At 39.9% G+C, this 19088-nt stretch overlaps 4 protein-coding genes across 6 annotated transcripts; 3 read left to right on the top strand and 1 right to left on the bottom strand.

Annotated features, from left to right (window-relative positions):
• Positions 1 to 599: 599 nt before the first annotated feature.
• Positions 600 to 2401, top strand: LOC141842171 (phospholipase A1-II 7). Its single transcript, XM_074730396.1, has 2 exons — positions 600 to 1190; positions 1650 to 2401. The coding sequence occupies exons 1-2, from the start codon at positions 600 to 602 to the stop codon at positions 2256 to 2258; spliced, it is 1200 nt and encodes a 399-aa protein (XP_074586497.1). The 3' UTR covers positions 2259 to 2401.
• Positions 2402 to 2984: 583 nt separating this feature from the next.
• On the top strand, positions 2985 to 8980 carry LOC141840578 (uncharacterized). 3 transcript variants are annotated; one of them, XM_074728616.1, is made up of 5 exons: positions 2985 to 3030; positions 3176 to 3259; positions 4494 to 5107; positions 7638 to 7813; positions 8258 to 8980. In XM_074728616.1, exons 2-5 carry the CDS (start codon positions 3238 to 3240, stop codon positions 8694 to 8696), a joined length of 1251 nt encoding a protein of 416 aa, XP_074584717.1. In that variant the 5' UTR covers positions 2985 to 3030; positions 3176 to 3237; the 3' UTR covers positions 8697 to 8980. The 3 variants fall into 3 exon arrangements, with proteins under 3 accessions (XP_074584717.1, XP_074584718.1, XP_074584716.1); XM_074728617.1 differs by having other exon boundaries at positions 2993 to 3030; positions 3120 to 3259; XM_074728615.1 differs by lacking the exon at positions 2985 to 3030 and having other exon boundaries at positions 3037 to 3259.
• Positions 8981 to 9382: 402 nt separating this feature from the next.
• Positions 9383 to 13954, bottom strand: LOC141840037 (transcription factor TGAL1-like). The gene is made up of 9 exons (XM_074727917.1): positions 13705 to 13954; positions 12130 to 12301; positions 11319 to 11396; positions 11178 to 11237; positions 10862 to 10939; positions 10735 to 10786; positions 10271 to 10542; positions 9950 to 10195; positions 9383 to 9801 (listed from the first exon to the last, which is right to left on the bottom strand). The coding sequence occupies exons 2-9, from the start codon at positions 12196 to 12198 to the stop codon at positions 9655 to 9657; spliced, it is 1002 nt and encodes a 333-aa protein (XP_074584018.1). The 5' UTR covers positions 12199 to 12301; positions 13705 to 13954; the 3' UTR covers positions 9383 to 9654.
• A 540-nt stretch (positions 13955 to 14494) lies between these two features.
• On the top strand, positions 14495 to 18908 carry LOC141840036 (uncharacterized). Its single transcript, XM_074727916.1, has 5 exons — positions 14495 to 14862; positions 14973 to 16770; positions 17412 to 17472; positions 17564 to 17787; positions 18592 to 18908. The coding sequence occupies exons 1-5, from the start codon at positions 14736 to 14738 to the stop codon at positions 18635 to 18637; spliced, it is 2256 nt and encodes a 751-aa protein (XP_074584017.1). The 5' UTR covers positions 14495 to 14735; the 3' UTR covers positions 18638 to 18908.
• The last annotated feature ends 180 nt before the right edge of the window (positions 18909 to 19088 follow it).

Raw genomic sequence — 19088 nt, 5'->3', positions numbered from 1 at the left:
TTCTTATTGTTCAAGCTAAGGGATTTATAACTTAATTAAATCTCACAATTATTTTCAATGTAAAGTAAATCTTGCTTAAAAGTATTTATACTTTCAGTTGGATTTCAACCAATTTTTTTCACTTTAACGCCGACCGGCTGTTTGTTGAATTGCTAAAACCAGAAGCGAAGCTTACACGCAACTTTTCTTCCACTCCCAGCTGAGTCATGATATTCCACGTAATCCCCTTCCCTTAATTTCTATGCATCGCTTGGCAAACCTTGCGGCGTTCGATCTTTACCGCCACAAGCATCCTCAATTCGAAGAAGACGACAAAGATCGATCTTAATTATCCATCCTCCAGGAACTGCACGAGGATATATATTGATGACTGCAACCAAACCTTCTTAGTCAGATCTCGCAGACATGGCCCGTCGCCTTCCATTCCATAAATTCCACGGCAAATTAAAAGAGATAGATTTGGCGTAGGATCTTTAACCGTGCAAGCTTCCACCAAAGACCGAATCGATTTCTATATAATGCCCTGCTTTGATTGGGTTGAGGCGATAGGTCGAGCATATAGATCAGTGCGTTTTGCGAGAGAGGAGATCTAAGTGGTAATGGCGGGGCAAATGGGGAGCATCGCGGCGAGGTGGCGGGAGCTGCAGGGGCGGGACGGGTGGAAAGGTCTGCTGTCGCCGCTGGACGTCGATCTCCGGCGGAGTTTGGTGGGGTACGGCGAGCTGGCGCAGGCGGTGTACGACGGGTTCATCCGGGAGCGGAAGTCGCGGTTCGCGGGGGCGCCGAGGCACGCGCGGGCGAACGTGCTGTCGAACTCAGCGGCGACGCAGGGGCAGGCGAGGATGTACCGGGTGACGCGGTTCTTCTACGCTACGTCGGGGGTGGAGCTGCCGGAGGCGCTGATGCTGCTGTCGCTGTCGCAGGAGCCGTGGAGCAAGAGGTCGAACTGGATGGGCTTCGTGGCGGTGGCGACCGACGCGGGGGCGGCGGCGCTGGGGCGGAGGGACGTGGTGGTGGCCTGGCGGGGGACGCTGCTGCCGCTCGAGTGGGTGAACAACTTGGACTTCACGATGGTGGAGGCGCCGAAGGTGCTCGGCACCACCGCACCGCAGGTGCACCGCGGTTGGCTCTCCATCTACACCTCCGACGACTCCACGTCGCAGTACAACAAGACCAGCGCTCGAGATCAGGTAATAATAATAATAATAATAAACCTATTTATTTACTGAAATTTTTCTTTTAATTTTTGACATTTCCGATTCTTATTTCTTCTTAATTCACAGAGAGGCTCAAAGATTTAGTTTTTCCCTTAAAAAGATAATTCTTGAACTATTTTTCTAAAATTGTTTGATTGATAAAGGACTAAAAAAGACAAGCATTTCGATGACTATTTCATAGATTTTCATGAGCCGTCGCCATTTTTAGGTTTGTAGTAGTTCCCTGTCGGTGCAGGTCTCAAATCAATCCACTGTTTCAATTGTTTATTGTCGTAATAAATAAAAGTGGCATGAACATCGTGGGGATTATTGTGATTATCTAAGACTTTTGGAAATGTAATTAAAAAGAAAATTTGGTGCGAAGTGAAATAATCCCAAACTTTTTTGATGGCGTTTTTGTAAATTTTAAGCGTATTTGATCTGATGATGCAGGTGTTGAAGGAAGTGAGAAGGTTGGTCGACCAGTTCAAAGACGAGCAGATGAGCATCACCGTCACCGGCCACAGCCTCGGCGGCGCCATCGCCACCCTCAACGCCATCGACATCGCAGTCAACGGTTTCAACCGCCCCTCCTCCTCTGCCTCCTCTTGTCCCGTCACGGCCTTCGTCTTCGCCAGTCCCCGGGTCGGCGACTCCGAGTTCAAAAAGCTCTTCTCCGGCCATCCGGACCTCCGCCTCCTCCGCGTCCGCAACGCCCTCGACGTCGTCCCCGCTTACCCCATCCTCCCGTACACGGACGTCGGAGTCGAGCTCCCCATCGACACCCGAAACTCGCCCTACCTCAAGAGGCCCGGCGACCTCACCACGTGGCACAACCTCGAGTGCTACCTTCACGGCATCGCCGGCGCTCAGCCCGGGAGCAAATCCGGCTTCAAGCTGGCCATCGACCGTGACATTTCCTTCGTGAACAAAAGCACCGGCGCGCTCAAGGACGAGTACCTCATCCCGGACTCGTGGTGGGTCCCCAAGAACAAGAGCATGGCCGAGGACGCCGGCGGGATCTGGAGGCTCGACGACCACGAGGACGATGACAATGCTTGAGAATTCACGAATGAACAATATAATGATCAATAATCGTTCCGTTAACGTTCGCTTTTAAATACTGTAAGAATAGAACAATTAATAAGAGATCAGTGTACTGGTCGATGAATTGATGCTATGTGATCGGTAAGCGTCGGCGATTGCAGGGGAAGCAATTCAAAGGCCCCGGCGATTACCCTGTTCGTTATTTAAGGTACATGCTATTCGTTATAAGTTAAAAAAATATATGAAACTTTAGGGGGACAAAGGGAAATTTTCTACAAACCCACGATAGGAACATGGCTACAAACGGGTCGGATCCACATTAGTACTGAACGACCGTTACGCTCGTTGGGTCTTCTCCATGTCACCTCTTTGGAATCGTAACGGCTGGAGCTTTCCTTTGGATCCCCTACAAGCTCTATCTGCATCTCCACACTATTTTCAATATTGACCGTAGGATTTACTACCTGACGATGATTTATCTACTTGCAAGAACGTAGGTGAACCAGAACCACTTAAGAAGTCCTTGAAAACAATTGTGAGTAGCGTGGGCCCTACTCTTCTATGATTCCGGTAAGCAAGTACTCCTGCGAGCTCCATGACAGCAGATAAATGATTAGGCCAATGATATCTTGCCACGCACTCTTTGTTGGTCATTGTGAAAGTGTCTGGTGTTGGTGAAGGAACAGTGGATCCTTAAGGCACGGGCTCATCTTATATCGCAGAAGCGCGACCCAGCTGTGCGCAGGAGGCCGCTTGCTCGTCTCTCTACCGGGTCTTTCACGCACATGTAAGAACGGCGCATCGGAGCCGACCCAGATCCGATCTCTCCTCCATTTCGCCTACAAATTGAAGCCCGATTTGCTCTTCTTTGTGTAGCGCCGATCGTTTAGGTTTCTGGATTTTGATTTGGTTACGATTTCGGTGGGATTTAGGTCGAGCGATGGGGAGCAGAATCTGATCTGTGCTCTGGCGGGACATATCTTCCTCGGGGATCATGATTGATCCGGCGGCCAAAGGTAGGGTATCCCCTTCTCTTTCCTGCGTCGGTTTTTTTGAATTCTCGTTTGGGTTTCGGGTCGGGATCGTTGCTGTTTCGTGTTCAGTGGTCGATCTGGAGGGTTGTCGTTGTGGGGTAGTCAGGAATATGGTCGATGCTGCTCGCTGTGATTTGAAAGATGGCTCTTTTATGATCACTATTCGTGAGGTTGCGATATTGCGATTTGATGTATCAAAATGTGTTCTTTTTGATAGAATACTAATATAAGAATTTCTGCATGTATCGAAAATTCCATTTTGCTCCTTGTTGTGTTTGTTGATGTTTGCATTGTTAGAATCTTTATCCTATTATGTTACTCTCTTTAGATCAGATCTTTGAAGCAATTAACTATTTTCAAATACTATTCAATTTTATTTTTTTTTACGGTAGTGAGTGAGCATGAATATGTTGATCGTCATATTAACTAACTAAAACATGACCGCTTTGTCACATTGTTGCTGTGATTTCACTTTGTCTTTCCCATGACTTTTGATGATTGAGAAATTGTCACGACCCACTTAGGTAAGTGAAGTAACCCATTAATTTGTCAGACTTACCACTATGTATATGTCTAAATTAACAATGATTCTCCACTCATGTTAGCTTGTAAAACTTCTTCATTTTCCTAAAACTCACCAATTGAGACTTGACTAGGGTGCCATGATCTCACTCACCTAAGAGTTGTCATCACCATCAAGACCTAAGTCTAACTTATAACACAGAATTATCACTAATCATCAAATATGGAGCCTATTGGTTACTATACGATGATGCAGACAACCCTAGAATCAGGTACAGTCTGATATCATTTGTCATCACCTACTTAGATTGAAAACATCGGTTTCTCATGCTATAGGCTTCATAGTTTTGTCCTATGCTAAAATTTGACATCAAGGTGAGGAGCATTTTGGAAGGTCATCCATCTTGAAATCACTCCACACCTAGCACACTTAACAGAGTTCTTCGTGCAAAGGCATTATATTACAAGTCAGATGCCAAAGTCTTTATGAGTTTGTCTCTCCTCATATATATCAAGAGCACTCCTACAAGCTAAGAATACAAACATTTAGTATAAACATGGTTTAGGTACTATTATACATGTTTGTCTACAAAACTTCGAGTTTAATTTTTAACTCACAGGAATATTAATTTTCCACTACTAATGTTTAGCATATGCCACTTTGCCTATTGTTTATTATCTTATTGACATGCAGTTCAAATGCAAGGAAACAATGAGGCATCCCAAGGATGCCCCGAAGATGCTGCATCTCAATCTAGTTCTAAAGAAAATGGGGCGTTTATTAAATGTATTGTCGAGCCTAAAGATAGGAAGGATGCAACCATTTATGATTTTATGAATAAAAATAGCTCAGTGATCTGGGAGCCTTATGCAATGGTAAATCAAGGTTATAATGGACCATTCTATAGACAAGAAACATTTCCACCACCATTTGTCTATCCTGATTTTTTGATGATGCAACAAGTCCAACTGAATGCCTTTGAGAACAATGTCTATCCAGTAAACTTGAATTATTCATATCCTGTTGAAAACAGATTTAGTTATATGCCAACAGTCAACATGTTTTCTCAACCATATCTGTATAAAGGTTACTTACAAGAATTTCAGTACTTCGTGGTTATTGACTTTGAGGCCACTTGCGACAAAGAAAGGAATCTGCATCCACAAGAGATCATTGAGTTCCCCTCTGTGCTAGTAAACAGTGCAACTGGTAAACTAGAAGCTTGTTTCCAAACATATGTGCGGCCTGCATATCACCAACACCTTACTGATTTCTGCAAGGAGCTTACTGGGATTGAGCAAATTCAGGTATTGACCTCCTCCCTTTTAATTTATTTTTGTGGTTTGCCCTACATTCTCAATATAGTTTATTTATGTTATTCTGACATCATGAAGTTCAAATATATCAATGTAAACTGTATTTACTGCATCCACATAGATGCATTGTGTTACGAATACCATATTGTACAAATTATAAATGCTCTCATCTTTTGGCATGCATACTTAGTGTGATTAAGGCTTGTAATTAGGATAGATTTAATTCATTCACAGGGGACACATTTTGGTGGTTACCTATGTTGACTTGTGAAATATGATGCTTCCATTTGGTCCTAGAAACTAATATAATCATACTGAATATGTAATGTTTAGCCAAGTATGTGATAGATGAATCCATTAATGTACAAGTTGCTTATATTGTCATCTGTCCTCCTGAATCCCGTCACCCTTGTGTAATCCATGGTCACGGTCAACAAATATGTCTGCTGATGTCCCTTTGCAAATAATTTTTTTTGCTGTGGAAGGACTATACCTTCGAGAGATTGAGCTACTTCAATACCACGGAAGTTTTGTAATTTTTCAATATTCTTAGTTTTAAATTCATGGGCAAGATATCTTTTGAGCATAACATTCCCACTTTGTTATTCCTTGTCAACACTACATCATCAATATAATCAATATTGTCAATTTGCTTGCAAAGTGATGGAATGAACATTAGGTGATCTAGATGGCTTTGTTTGTAGCATCTACGTTGTTTTGTTGGCAGCCTTGAGACAATATGATTTTAATACTGAACTTGTGAAACTTATTAAGGCATTAGAAGATTTCATTTTAGCATGCATAAGAAATATCCAACTCTTTACCAACTTCATGAAGTTGTAAAAGTGACCCTACTAGCTCTCTGTCCATACCCAAATTAATAAGGGAAACTGGTTTTGAGCTTGTATTGCCATGACTTGAATAAAGATATATGTGTATTTAGCATACTCATGATCATCACATTTATGAATAAACAGATAAAGTCTCTTAGCACAAGAAAAGCATAATGCTTTATATCCTATTTTATTTCTTGTTCAAAAGAAGTGCTCATTACTGCATTACTTGTTCCTCATATATTCTAATCTAGATAATTGGCCATCAGGCAAGCTACCACACCCAATAACTACCCTTTTCCTTGAAAACACAAAGAACGGGATAAAAAAGTGGCCTTATGTTGTAAATCTTTTGTTGATGAATACGAAAGAGTCTTCAACTATTCTTACTTTATCCCTACTAGAAATGAGATTATAAGACGACTATGAAGTGGAATCACCATCCATCTAATTTGAAAAACCCTAAACCTGAGGAAAAAATGCACTTGAATTCTTGGGTTGTATTCATAACTGAGCAAAGCAAGAGGTAAGAAATGAGGTATGGAGGTGTAAAAGGTTGACCAGAAGAATTTAATTAGTGGAAGCTTTTGAATGAGAACACAAGACTAAGCATCAACTGTCTGAGAACCTGGTCTTCCTCTATGGATTTTCACTTTGAGAAACAAAGTCTGAAAGATGAGCCTGTTGTCTTCCAATGCCACCACCACCCTTGCCTTGACCTTTTCCTCTACAGTCTTCTGATGGAGTTTAACATATTTCTGCAGTTTTTCTTCATTATTTCTTTCTAAAAACTAGATCTATATATCATCTTTTTCTAACTATTCAAACTTGCTTCTATATCTGCAACTGGAGTTCCTTCTGGAGAAGGTTTAATGATGGCTCCATATTTGCTTCTAAGCATGATTCATGAGAAAGTATAAATTGTGCCACATAGCCAATGATTGGACCATTAATTCAGATGGTTAAGAAAATCTTGCATGGGTTGAAAATTCTAGATGCTTGAGGATATTCTGCTACCTGTTGGGTTTAACTCTCTGATATGTAGACTTAGCATAGTTGGTACCTTGCTGGTGATGTTGCCTTTTACCTATTGATTTTTTTAAAATTTTTTTGTAAGGATCTGAGTTTCCTTTTGTCTAGCATGACCTAGAATGTGGGTGATGTTGGTTCTTAGTTTTGTTGGCAAATCATACCCTTAGCTTCAGAGGAGCAACTTTGAGCCTGAAGGCAGGATTTATGGTTTCCGATTGTTTTTTATGAACACTTGAACCATAATACACCATTTAGTTTCTGCAGGCATATTCTTTTTTCTCCTCCACCGCTGTTGTGTTGGAGTGAGAATCAGATACCATCAGTTCCTGTTTCCTATGGTTTAAATTTATCACAACCATTACATTTTTTGTAATAGTTCTGTGGGGATTCTTTTGTGGCTTACTTGTTGCTCACCAAAAGGAAACCAACTGTATCATTATTTATGATGCAGATGAGGTCATCTGTTGATGCCAAAACTGTATTATTTAACTTTTTAGTACTTTGTTATATTTCAACAAATTTTGTGCTATCCAACCATGATGGGAGACAAATTTTGTATGTGCTACTTCGGAGAAAAATATTCTACTGTAAAATGTTTTGGTTCCTGCTGAAACTGAAATTAAAGCAATAACTTCACTTCTTCCATGGACTTTCAGGTAGACACAGGTGTTCCTTTAAGTGAAGCTCTAATCATGCATGACAAATGGCTGGACGAGAAAGGAATCAAGCACAAAAGCTTTGCAGTAGTCACGTGGTCTGACTGGGATTGCCGTGTCATGTTAGAATCTGAATGCAAATTTAAAAAGATCAGGAAGCCTCCTTACTTTAACAGGTAATATCATTGTACTTTCCAGTGTTTGCAAAGCACAATCTTCCTTTAAATGGAATATCTTGTTACTCAAAGATAGTAGAGCATGTTTCCTTTGGTGAGCAATAATTGTGCTAGACAAATGTTTATTCAATTTTTTTTTGCTGACCTCAATTCTGCTGTTTGGGTTTTACTAGCTTATGTTTTAGGTTCCCTTTCTGTCGAACCAATCATTTCCAGGCAAATGATGCTTCCCTTGCTTCAATCTCTAGAAATAATGCTTGCGAGTTTCATGAGGTTCCAGTTACCATCATGGACAAGCTGAAGCCGAAACTTGTTGCCTGGTTTCTAATTGATATTTGTTGAATTTGTTTCTAGCAAGTCATCCTTGCTGACCCCTTAGCAAGTAAAGCATTTCATGGTTATCGACCTCAAACTGATGCAAACACTTATTATATTCTTGTGCAGGTGGGTCAACCTAAAGCTTCCATTTTGGGAAATGTTTGGTGTCCACTGCAATCTCAAGAAAGCTGTCGAGCTTGCTGGCTTGACATGGGAGGGCCGTCCTCACTGTGGCCTTCATGACGCCTGTAACACTGCACGTCTACTTGTCCATCTCATGGATAGGGGCTTCAAGTTCTCCATTACCAATTCGTTGAATCTCTTGTCTGATCAAAACCAACATGTTCAGAAGCCCAGAGAACCAGCAGCTGCTCTCATCCCCTCTCGCCCATCCTTTCTAGACACCAGTCGGAAGGAGAAACATACATGCTACTGTGGGGTACTTAGCAGAGAATGCTTTGTCCGCAAGCCCGGACCAACTCAAGGAAAATCTTTCTTTGCATGCGGGAATTGGACTGCGACTAGGCGTAACATATGCAACTACTTTCAATGGGCTTCTAGCTGATGGCCCTATCTGTCTCTGGTTGTTGATTAGATGAAGCATGTATAGGAAATGCTGCCTGAGGGCTGAGCTGTTCCCTAACTTTTAAAAAAAAAACATAATGATCCTAGGGCTCGTCTTTAAATATATAATCAGTTATCGTGTGCCAAAACTCCAAAAACAGAAAGTTTCTAGGTAGTATCTAACCTTTTGATACTGACTTCTTGTTGACGGAAGAGAATGGGGATTAGATGCTGCTTAGGATATTTGACAGTTTAATAATTAATGTGGTGAACCTTTTCCCTTAATTTCCTGCTTTAAAGATGAAAGTATGTGTTTTCATGGTGCTTTTGTATACGCTACTGTGAACTGTGTTTTGAGATTGATTTGCTGTGTTTGTTTGGATGAATTCCAGGCACCCATTTCTCAATGTTAGAAGAAGTAGTAGGTTTAGAGATTGTTTTGACTATGCTTGATTATGTGAATTTATAATTTAAATTTGCAAATCGACTCGTAAGATAAAATGTAACATAAGTTATGAGTCGTCATCACTAATAAATTCATCAGAGATTCTTAGATCTTGTTCACCTAAGAAGACATATCAACATATTTGAACTAATATCGAGATCATGTGTTATAGCAAAATGTTTGTAGTAATTCAGATTTATTGTTCAAGTTAAAAATCATTTATAATCAAAACTAACTAGCATACAGAATTATACAACACATGGTTTTTGTTTCTCGAAAGTTGCACTGCACGATGATGGACTATGTATGATCGATCGCTCGCTCGCTCGCTATACAAGATCTGATTTAACTCCATTGAGTCTCTTGGTGCTCCCTCCTTCCATCCGTCCGTCCACCCATCCATCAATAATACTGCTGGAGCTAGGAAGGAATCTACTGAAACCATAGGAATGTCTGTCGGCAGATTGAGCAGCGAGCAGGAGGAAGCTTGAGCTGAGCTGCCACATGAAGCTTCTCACTCCCTAGGCCTAGCAAGCCAGAGGGAGCTCAAGGCACGAAGACGCGAGAAGTAATCGTTTATGGCAAGAAGTGCCCGAGCAGACTGTCTGGTCGTCAATATTCGATGCATTTGTTGTAAGGTTTGCTGCCGCAGATTATCAGCCTGCAAAAGTAAATGAAAAGGGTGTAAGTCTTCTTCCTATTAACTATGATTTCAAGTTCCATCGAATACTGTGTAGTGTTCTTCTGAAGCTGCATAAATTGATAATACATTAGCTTACTTCCTAAAATCTCTATGACTGGTTTGATACCTGGCGAAGAAAATTCTCAAGAGTTCCAAGTTTTCCCATAGCCATAGCCATCTGACCCATGTAATTTGCGACATTTCCTGATGATCCAGAGGGGCCAAGAGACCCAGCCAATGTTTCTGCTAGGGACTGCTGTAAGGCCTCCATCCCTTGGGAGAGAGCCTCTTCAGCCTGTTGCGATGACTGCTGGAGATTGCATATCCCCATCAATTGCTGCTCTGTTAGAGGTTCCAGCTGATTTGCAAGTAACTGCAACATTATAGCACAGCGAATTAAACTCGAAAAAGAAAATAAAAATGTGCATGGAAACAAAAGGAATCATACCTTTAGAAGTTCAGATGATCGGAAACCCCCAAGCCATAGGAAACACCTTTCAGCTGGTGTCTTCCACATCCCGGATAACATGTGAAAGACATCTGCCTTGGCAGCGACGCCCTTGATCCTAAATATTTCCTCATAGTGTGTCAGGATACTATCAACGGTAACACGCAGATCATTTTCACTCGCATGAGAATTCACTGCTGCCCGCAGTTCAGTTATCTGCCGGTTGTGTTCTTCGAGCCATCGCGCATATTCAACATCGAAAGTCAATGCCCCTGCAGTGATGATTTAACATCCCACTGATCATAAGATGCAATTGCATCGACTAAAGTTGACTTAAAAATGGAGACAAGGCTGAAACAAATGTTCTCATTAAAGTAAAACTATCAGCTTTCCATTTCTATGTTATGAACAAGGCCAATCTTGATTTAAATAAAAGACCAAACTGCCATGCAAAAAAGAATTACCATTCCCACCAATGCTATGTGATTGATCTCCTGAGCTAGAGATAAAAATACCCTGCAAATGAAAAAGAAAGAAAGAAAAAATAGCAAATCCTAACAGAATGGAGATGAAGATGGTCAATGAGAATACCTGTTGACGAGCTCGTTGAAATTCCTGCTCAACTTGAGTCAGCTTTAATCTACTACTCTCTAGTTGTTGTACATAAGCCTTGTAACATTGGAGAGAACAGGTTAATAGTAGTACGACAGTTAACTAAAATTATAACTGGTTGAAAACAACTATTTTACAAAGTGAAATTGAATGAAAATTGTTGCAAACTATAGCTATTAGCCTAGCATGCCCAACAAATAAAGAATAGAGAAATCACATGTTTGTGTAAACGTTCTTCTGTGTTAATATCTAGAGAACAGCATAAAAACCTGCAGCAAGGATATAGATGGCATACCTTTTTCCTTAGTCTACTCTTTCTAGCAGCTTCACGATTTTGTGCAAGGCGACGAAGAGTCTGTGCAAAAACAAATATATATATATATATATGATAATTCATCATGCAGAACTTAACAGGAAAATTGAACATATTGTTTACCTTTTGATCAAGTGTTTTGTCTTTTGACCTATCACTTGAATCAGAAGCTGCAAGAACAGCAAGTTGACCGTGTTCAAACTGAAAATCAGGAGAGATATCAACAGCCATAAGAAAAATAAAAATTCAATAGATAAAAGTAAAGTCCTTCTAATCTTATCAGGAAACAAACGAACAACACATTTCATTATAATGTAGTAATTAATTCTCATAGCCATGAGTTCATTAGTGATTCAAATCTTATGACCATCATTCATCAAACTATTCACTACTCATAAGGTGATCGCAGTTGTGCCAATATAAAGTGGTATATGGCTATAGCAAGAAAGGAAAAGTTCATGAGTTTGGTTTTATGTGAGATCATGAAGCTACAACATGTGTGCCATGTATGTCTTGCATCTAGGAAAGCATGCTATTTACTTGTGCCGATAAGCAAAAGAGGAGGGGAGGAAGAGATGAAAATAAGATGGTTTGTTGAATAACTCAATCACTAGTAAGATTAAAGAGAGTTAAGGAAGAAATTTGAACATAAGAATGAAGCTATGTCACGTAGAATTGTTTGGTTAATATTCAAAATGATAATTTAGCAACTGTTATAAATAAAAATACAAAATAGGCCATGTTGCATGAAGTTAGTTGAGATACTCTACATACAGTCAGACACACACAAGGTGTGAACAGTTCACCCGATATGAATTCCTAGAGTGCAGCAATGGCAGTACATAAGAAAGAACTTAGTTTGGATTAAGCAGCATATATCCGCAAAGGAAATTACTGAAGCTTTGTTTGACAAACAAAAGAGCTAAGAAATCACCCTCTGATCTTTCTCATCAGTGTCCACATCTGTGGAGGTATCTGTCATGGGACTACCATCTGCCATCATGGCTAAACTGACTGCTGGGAAATGTGACTCGGTTGCTGACCCTTGTCTTGTAGCAGTGCCAATGAATCAACAGTAGCAGTTGAAATGGTTATATCAGCAGAGACTGCCAAAATCAGGAGAATGGAAAATTAAGAGGAATCAACTGGATGAAAATGAAGCGGTAAGTACGACTATGGGGGATCATGCTTCACAAAGGATACCTGATCATGAAGGATCAAAACTAATAGCTTAATTAGTTACCATAAAAATGAGTCAATGACAAAAACTTTAAACTATTCGGTATGCACATGTATCCTACTATCATTCAAGTCCACAGCTATGAGAAAAAAAGAGATGTTAAATCATTTTCAGATTTACATGCAATACACCAATATTTAAGCATCCCAAACTGTCTTCCACAGAACCAATTAGGAAATTATATGTGCAATTAAGAATCTAATATTCCTGAGGATAATTCAACCATCCTCCAACTCTTTCCAATTGAGTAGAAACTTATAAGTGTATAATTAAACCCAACAAACTTCTTTCTACCCTCCAACAAACAAGAGTTAAACTTTATGCAATAATAGAGCCCCATGTATTGCACAATCATAATCATGTAAGAAATGAAACAAACAAACAACATTAGCAAACACAATTACTTGGCTGCCAGACAAGTTAATGACAGAAGAAGATAGTTAAATAAAAAACACTCATGCTAGAGTCAATAGTAGCACTAGCAATACACCACAACCTGCTTGAGAACACAATATTAGGAGCTATATTTTCTTGCCCTTTGTCTAATGACAAATAAAGGATAATTATACAACTATAGAGAAAAGCTAAAATTGATATTTGCAAACTATTATGCCAGGATCAAAAATTGCACAATATGGATATTCTACCAAGAATGATGAATCTAATGATAAAATGTGTCATAGGAAACAAAGTTTCTCAAGTGCTGGATTCTCAAAGTCAGGTTTAAGTCCTTATCCTTTTACACCAACAATTTCATAAAACTAACTAGTCATATGGAAGGTGCATATTGAAGATAAACTCCGACCCAAAGAGAAAAAAAAAGACCTTTCTCACATTTAATCTTGTATGGTTGTCAGATAGAGTTAGTAGGTTCAGTCTTGTTAGTGGCAACAATTTCACAAAGATTCCTTACCAAGTAAACTAATTAAGAATCTTCTTTTCTTTCAAATGGTCTGGCAGAAACATCTATTCTACTTGCTTACTCATTTGCAATCCCAAGAAAGCAGAATGAATCGAGAACTGAAGAAAAAAGGAATTATACTGAAGCACAGAAAAATTCTCAACATCCAGGCCGCAGTTAGCTTTGCATCTTTCCTCTACTGGCATCAAGGGGGGAAACCCGATAAAACACCTTTAAAGTATCGATTGTTTTTCTAACCTCAAAGCTACCACAGCGTCGAAACGAGGAATCCAAAAGACTCTCCTATAGTTCCAGCTGCGAAAGAGGATCTCGCAATAAAAATACAAAAAACAATAGCAATCCCTAACCTTTGCCCTGCGTTGACAGCAACGAAATCAAATCCTGCTACTGCTCGCGATCCTCGAGCAACAAAGGCGGGATCTTGGGAGTACTTGGGCCGACGAAGACACAATTCGGCCCCCCAAACCCTAGATTTGGGGAGTAACGAGTAACGACCGAAGAACCACTCCTACTCCTCTCCGCTGCTATTGCTGCTGCTCCAACTGCAACTTTGACTTCACTCCCTCTCTCTCTCTCTCTCTCTCTCTCTCTCTCTCTCTCTCTCTCTATATATATGGTTCTTAAATCGTTTCTCACCGAAATTTTCAAAAGAAATTGGAAAATTTTCTATTGGAAAGACATTGAAAATTTGGTGACACCGTAGCGCGATAAAAAATCTGGAGCCATGAAGGAATGCTTCTTATTTTGGAAGGGGGGATTATTAAACTGTTTTATTTTTAGTTTTTATTTTGAAAAAAAAAAACTACCCTACTGTATCATGAGCACGTGACTGAGTTTGACCGTTGACTTTATAATCGTCGTTTTGTTTTCTTTTCCAAAAAACAACCGATTTTATTCTAAAAGATATACATATATATATTCCTTTAAAAAGTTTAATTCAATTTTTGGAGACTTCCTCCCTCTCCACAGCGTGACCTGAGCCCAGTACGTGGACCCCACCTACTTTTGCTGGCTGCAGCTCGCCGGGTAAATTTGTGTGTATTTCATTTTCATTTTTATTTGTTACTTTTGTTTTTATTTTTTGCTTTTCATCGATTGGTTGACTTTTGTGCACCTTTCCCGTTCCTACCTTCCATGGCCGACCCATTTGGCGAATCCTTTCCTTTTCCTTCCCTCTCTCCATTGGCGCGCTTGCAGGTGGGCGCGACCACAGCAGACCAGGCCGCGACGTCCCAACGTCCTCAAGCTCTCCCTTATGGCAGAACCCTCGATGGATTACGATGGCGAAGTTATTCCCTGCCGACGATTCTGATTACTTCCCCTCCTGTTCTCGGCCTTTCCTTCCGTTGTTCCGCCAGCGACTTGATAGGTTCCAGGGATGGCGGAGGGCGGTGGCGGACGAGGCGAGAGTCGGCCCGTGCGCTGTCCCAAGTGCGACGAACTCCTTCCCGGCCTCGCAAACTTGACGGCCCACCGCTGCGGTGATCGAAGTGCTATTTCCCGAGGTAAAACCCCTTTCGTTTCTCGAAAAGAAAAAAAGTTAGGGTTGATAAAGATTCGATTTTTTTGGTGATACATTCTTGTTCGTGGTTTGAGTTCTTTGTTCTTTTTCCAGCAAGGAGAGATTTTCCACCTACTGATTTCTCGTTGGAGAGGGATACCGTAGGATTCAATTCGAGAGAACGAGATAGATTAGGGTTGAGTTCAAAATTTACACGTAGAAGAAGACCTGCCTCCAATTCTGATGATAGGGTCGATGGGAGACGTGTAGAGAGTGGCAGCAACTATGGAGTTGGTAGGCAGCCTTCAGCATCTAAATCTTTGCTTAGTGATTCTACCTCCTTCTCAGACGATGTAGCACCGGCATTCTGCCGAATGCCCGAAGATCATATGAAGTCCAATCCCTTGATGAATTATAGAGATGACCGTTCCAAGACGAAGAAGAACCAATCTCGGAAAGATGGAGCTGAATTGTTGAGTAATGACCCGTTGCTGCTTCTGCGACAACTAGATGAATTAAGGGATCATATCAGTAGATCTTCCGAGTTCTTGGAAAAACCGAGAGCAAAGATGCCAGTGGTGAATGAAAGGCTAGTCTATTATAGACGATCACATGAGATTATGAGCAAGGCAAAGGAAAGAGTGAGTGTGACTGAACCATATTCCACGTCGAACGACAGTCATGCATATGATGAGTTATGTATGCCACAAGGTGCACCAGAAGTTCCTTACGTTTACTCTCATCACATAGAAAGACCAAGGAATGAGTACCTCCGTAGACAATTAGATGTAGTTCCTCTATCCTCTTACCATAGTGATGAATTTGACCTTCAGCATCGAAAATATAAGTTATTACCAGAAAGGACTGCTCCCAACTTGATCACCAACCAAGGGCGCCTTGGTCTTGCACAGAATAGTGGGGTTTCTCCTCTTGGTATCCAAATGTTCAGGATGAAAGAACACAATGAAGGAAGGGCAAGAGCAGCAAAATCCAAAACAAAGGAAAAGCATCCTTGTCTAGCTTTCGCAGGGGCAACTCCTTTCGTGATATGCTCTAGCTGCTTTGAGTTACTGAAGCTACCTCAAGATACTACACTACTCATGTCAAAAAAACCTAGGAGGTTGCGTTGTGGATCATGCTTGGAGGTATTTTGCATTGAACTTATTGGAAAAAGGCTTGTCATTTCTTCCCATTCACCATCCTTGGCTGTTTCTAAAGCCAATGGCAGCTCTCATGCCAAAGTCAACCAGCATGACCAATATAAAGAACAAACTAGCAGTAAATCAGATGTTTCTTCAATTTCTGAAGAACATGCTGTCGCGGGCCAAGTTATTCTGCCAATAGATGACAATAACTCATCTCCTTTCACATCTAGCCCTGTATTGATGGAACAAGAAAGTATAGATTTAACTGATCCAGAGAACTTGAAGGGGCTTTCAGTGGCTTCTAATAGGTCCGAGCATGTAGAAAAACCAGATAGCACAGATGTATCAGCTGTTGCAGATTCACTGATTCAGGACAGTTTGTCTTTCTTGTTATCCAGTCAAAAGGACATTTCTGAAACTGGTAGCAAGAAGGAACATTCAGACGAAGAAGTAAGAATCTACGACGATGACAAGTTTCACCAGAGTCCTGAGCAAGGTGAAGAAATATCCGGGATTGATCGGTCACTGCATGACTATTCCAGTTCCTCTCTGGATCATAATGATATAGAGAAACATCAAAGCCAAATGGGCATTGAAAAGAGTAATGATCCATTAGTTCTAAATACAAACCTCAAACATACACCGCAAATTAAGATGTCTGCAAGAGATGAAAGATCTCAAGTTTCAGTTAATGGTTATCTAATTCCTGATCACTTAGTTCGGAAGGCTGAAAAAAAGGCCGGAAGCATTTTTCCTGGAGAATATTGGTAAAATACGTCGACTTCACTCATGAACTTTTCATGAAAAATTATACCAAGAATGACTTAAAAACTAGGGTAAATGATTTAATTCACTAATGAACAAATGGGTATTACTGCTATGTCATCATTTTATTTTAATATTTAGTGCTTAACTGTCAGATTGTTGCAAATATGATCATTCTGTCAAATTGAGCTGATAAAAAATTGACTGAGATGTCAGTAAACATTTTTGATCAAAAATGTTCTTCCTCTATTTCTTCCTGCCATTCTAGTAGGACCCTAGGTCCTTCATTAAGAAAAATATATATAAAGGAAAAGTTTAGGGATGATCACTACATGAGGATTGACCTTCGAATGCCCCAACATTGTTATTATATAATTTACTCGAACCAGAAAAATTCCAAGAGGGTGCCTTGTCTACTAGGAAATAAACTGAATGAGTTTCTATCCCCGTTTTAAGATTTCATAATTGGACAAACCTAACTTGATGATGATTACCTATTGTCACTAGGAATTCAACGGTTTGCAGCATATCCTGCCACTACAATTATTTTTGCAGCGTTTTGTTTGGTTTGCTTGTAGCATGCTACTCTCTTTATTATTGTTGATCTGAACATTTAATATTTATTTTCTGCCACACAATCTAGGTACGATCGGCATGCTGGATTTTGGGGTGTCATGCAACGGCCATGTCTTGGCATAATTCCAGTATGATAAACACATTCTATATCCATTCACATGACATTTAACAGTTTTTGTTATTCAATAGTAGAGGTGCTGATTTTGCCGAAACATGCAGCCATTTATCGAAGAGTTCAACTATCCTATGCCTGAACACTGTGCTGGTGGGAACACTGGTGTCATCTTGAATGGAAGAGAGCTCCATAGGAAAGATCTCAATTTGTTGGTTAGTCGAGGACTACCATTCTCAGCTGGTCAATCTTATCTTCTTGATTTTTCAGGGAATCTCTTTAATGAAGTCTCTAATGAACATCTGGGTAATTTTGGGAAGCTTGCCCCAACGTAAGTTTTTGTGTTACAACTATATTGCCTCCATTTTAGCTTCTTTTTTTTTTTTTTTTTTGGAAATTATCGAAAGTGGTTTGCGAATTTCATTTTAGCATAAAACATCAGCTTCTTGGTCACATTTTCTAGTATATAATCATTATATCTTGTAGATGGTTCACCTGTGCAACCATAAATATATAGAATATGAGGTGTTCATGTATTAAGAAATAAATTCATCACATCCACAATGAGAAAACTGTCTATGATGACCTGTTAACACTTAGCGATATATGAAAACTATTCTCATTTAAGCAGGAAAAATTGTTAGTGATCCATATGCAGTTTTTTAGACAATTGATTGAATTTCCTTTGGGTAACTTAATGTTTATTGGGTTGCTTTTCATCAGTATGTATTCGAGAAACTTATCTTCGCATATATTGTGTCTGTTAATGTATCTGGCAAAAAAAAAAAAAAAAAAACTCCCTGTCAAATACATAGCAGTTAATGCTAGGATACAAATTAGAATATCCAGGTCAATTTTGGGGATTGAGTTCAAATGCATGTTTGGAAGCCAAGAGTTTGGGAAAGTATTACCGAGAAACGAATGAAGAGAGTAAAATCAAACCAAATCTAGCATGTTGCTTACAAATATCACAGTTCTTTTTTGAATAAATGAAAGGCAAAAGGCCTATATAGATGTTTGTCTTGTTAGTTACGATAGTTGTTGTTTTTGCACCTAGTAGAGTATTTGCAATTCATTTGAATTTCTCTTGGCATTTGACTTATCTCACTACTGAATTCATCTATCCTTTTGCCAGGGTTGAGAAAATGAGACGTGGATTTGGCATGAGAGCTCCAAAGTGAGATTGGATAAGCCGGAGTATGTCGATTTCTTGGAGCTGTTACAATTGTTCACGACAGGAAGCTCCATGAACTGATGAACTACAAGAACTGGAGACGGATCTGTCAAGTGAATACTTCACCTAGTTTCTAGATTGATGATACTGTTTCCTCTTGAGCTTCACATAGTTTGTTCGATCATTCTTTAAACGTAGAGAAAGTCACATGATATGGAATCAGTGTCTCAGTATACGAGGAGATGATTATTGAAACCATTTACGAAAATTTCATTATAGATTTTCTCTCGTTGTAAATTAAGATTTCTGAATCGCAATTTGATTTTAGTCAACGTGAGGAAGAAATAAAAAGTATGTTTTGGTAAAGAAATTAAATTAAAGGCTCGTTTTGGAAGATTCCCCTGTTAAAATTAGTTAGAAAATCTAGCTTTTATCCTTTCAGTCATCAGCATTTATGA

Source organism: Curcuma longa, chromosome 11, assembly GCF_044706935.1.
Source record: "Curcuma longa cultivar G26 ecotype Majalengka, Jawa Barat chromosome 11, ITB_CL_G26_1.1, whole genome shotgun sequence".
NCBI lineage: Eukaryota > Viridiplantae > Streptophyta > Magnoliopsida > Zingiberales > Zingiberaceae > Curcuma > Curcuma longa.
Note: the sequence above shows the minus strand (reverse complement) of the source record. Positions and strands in the feature narration are given on the sequence as shown.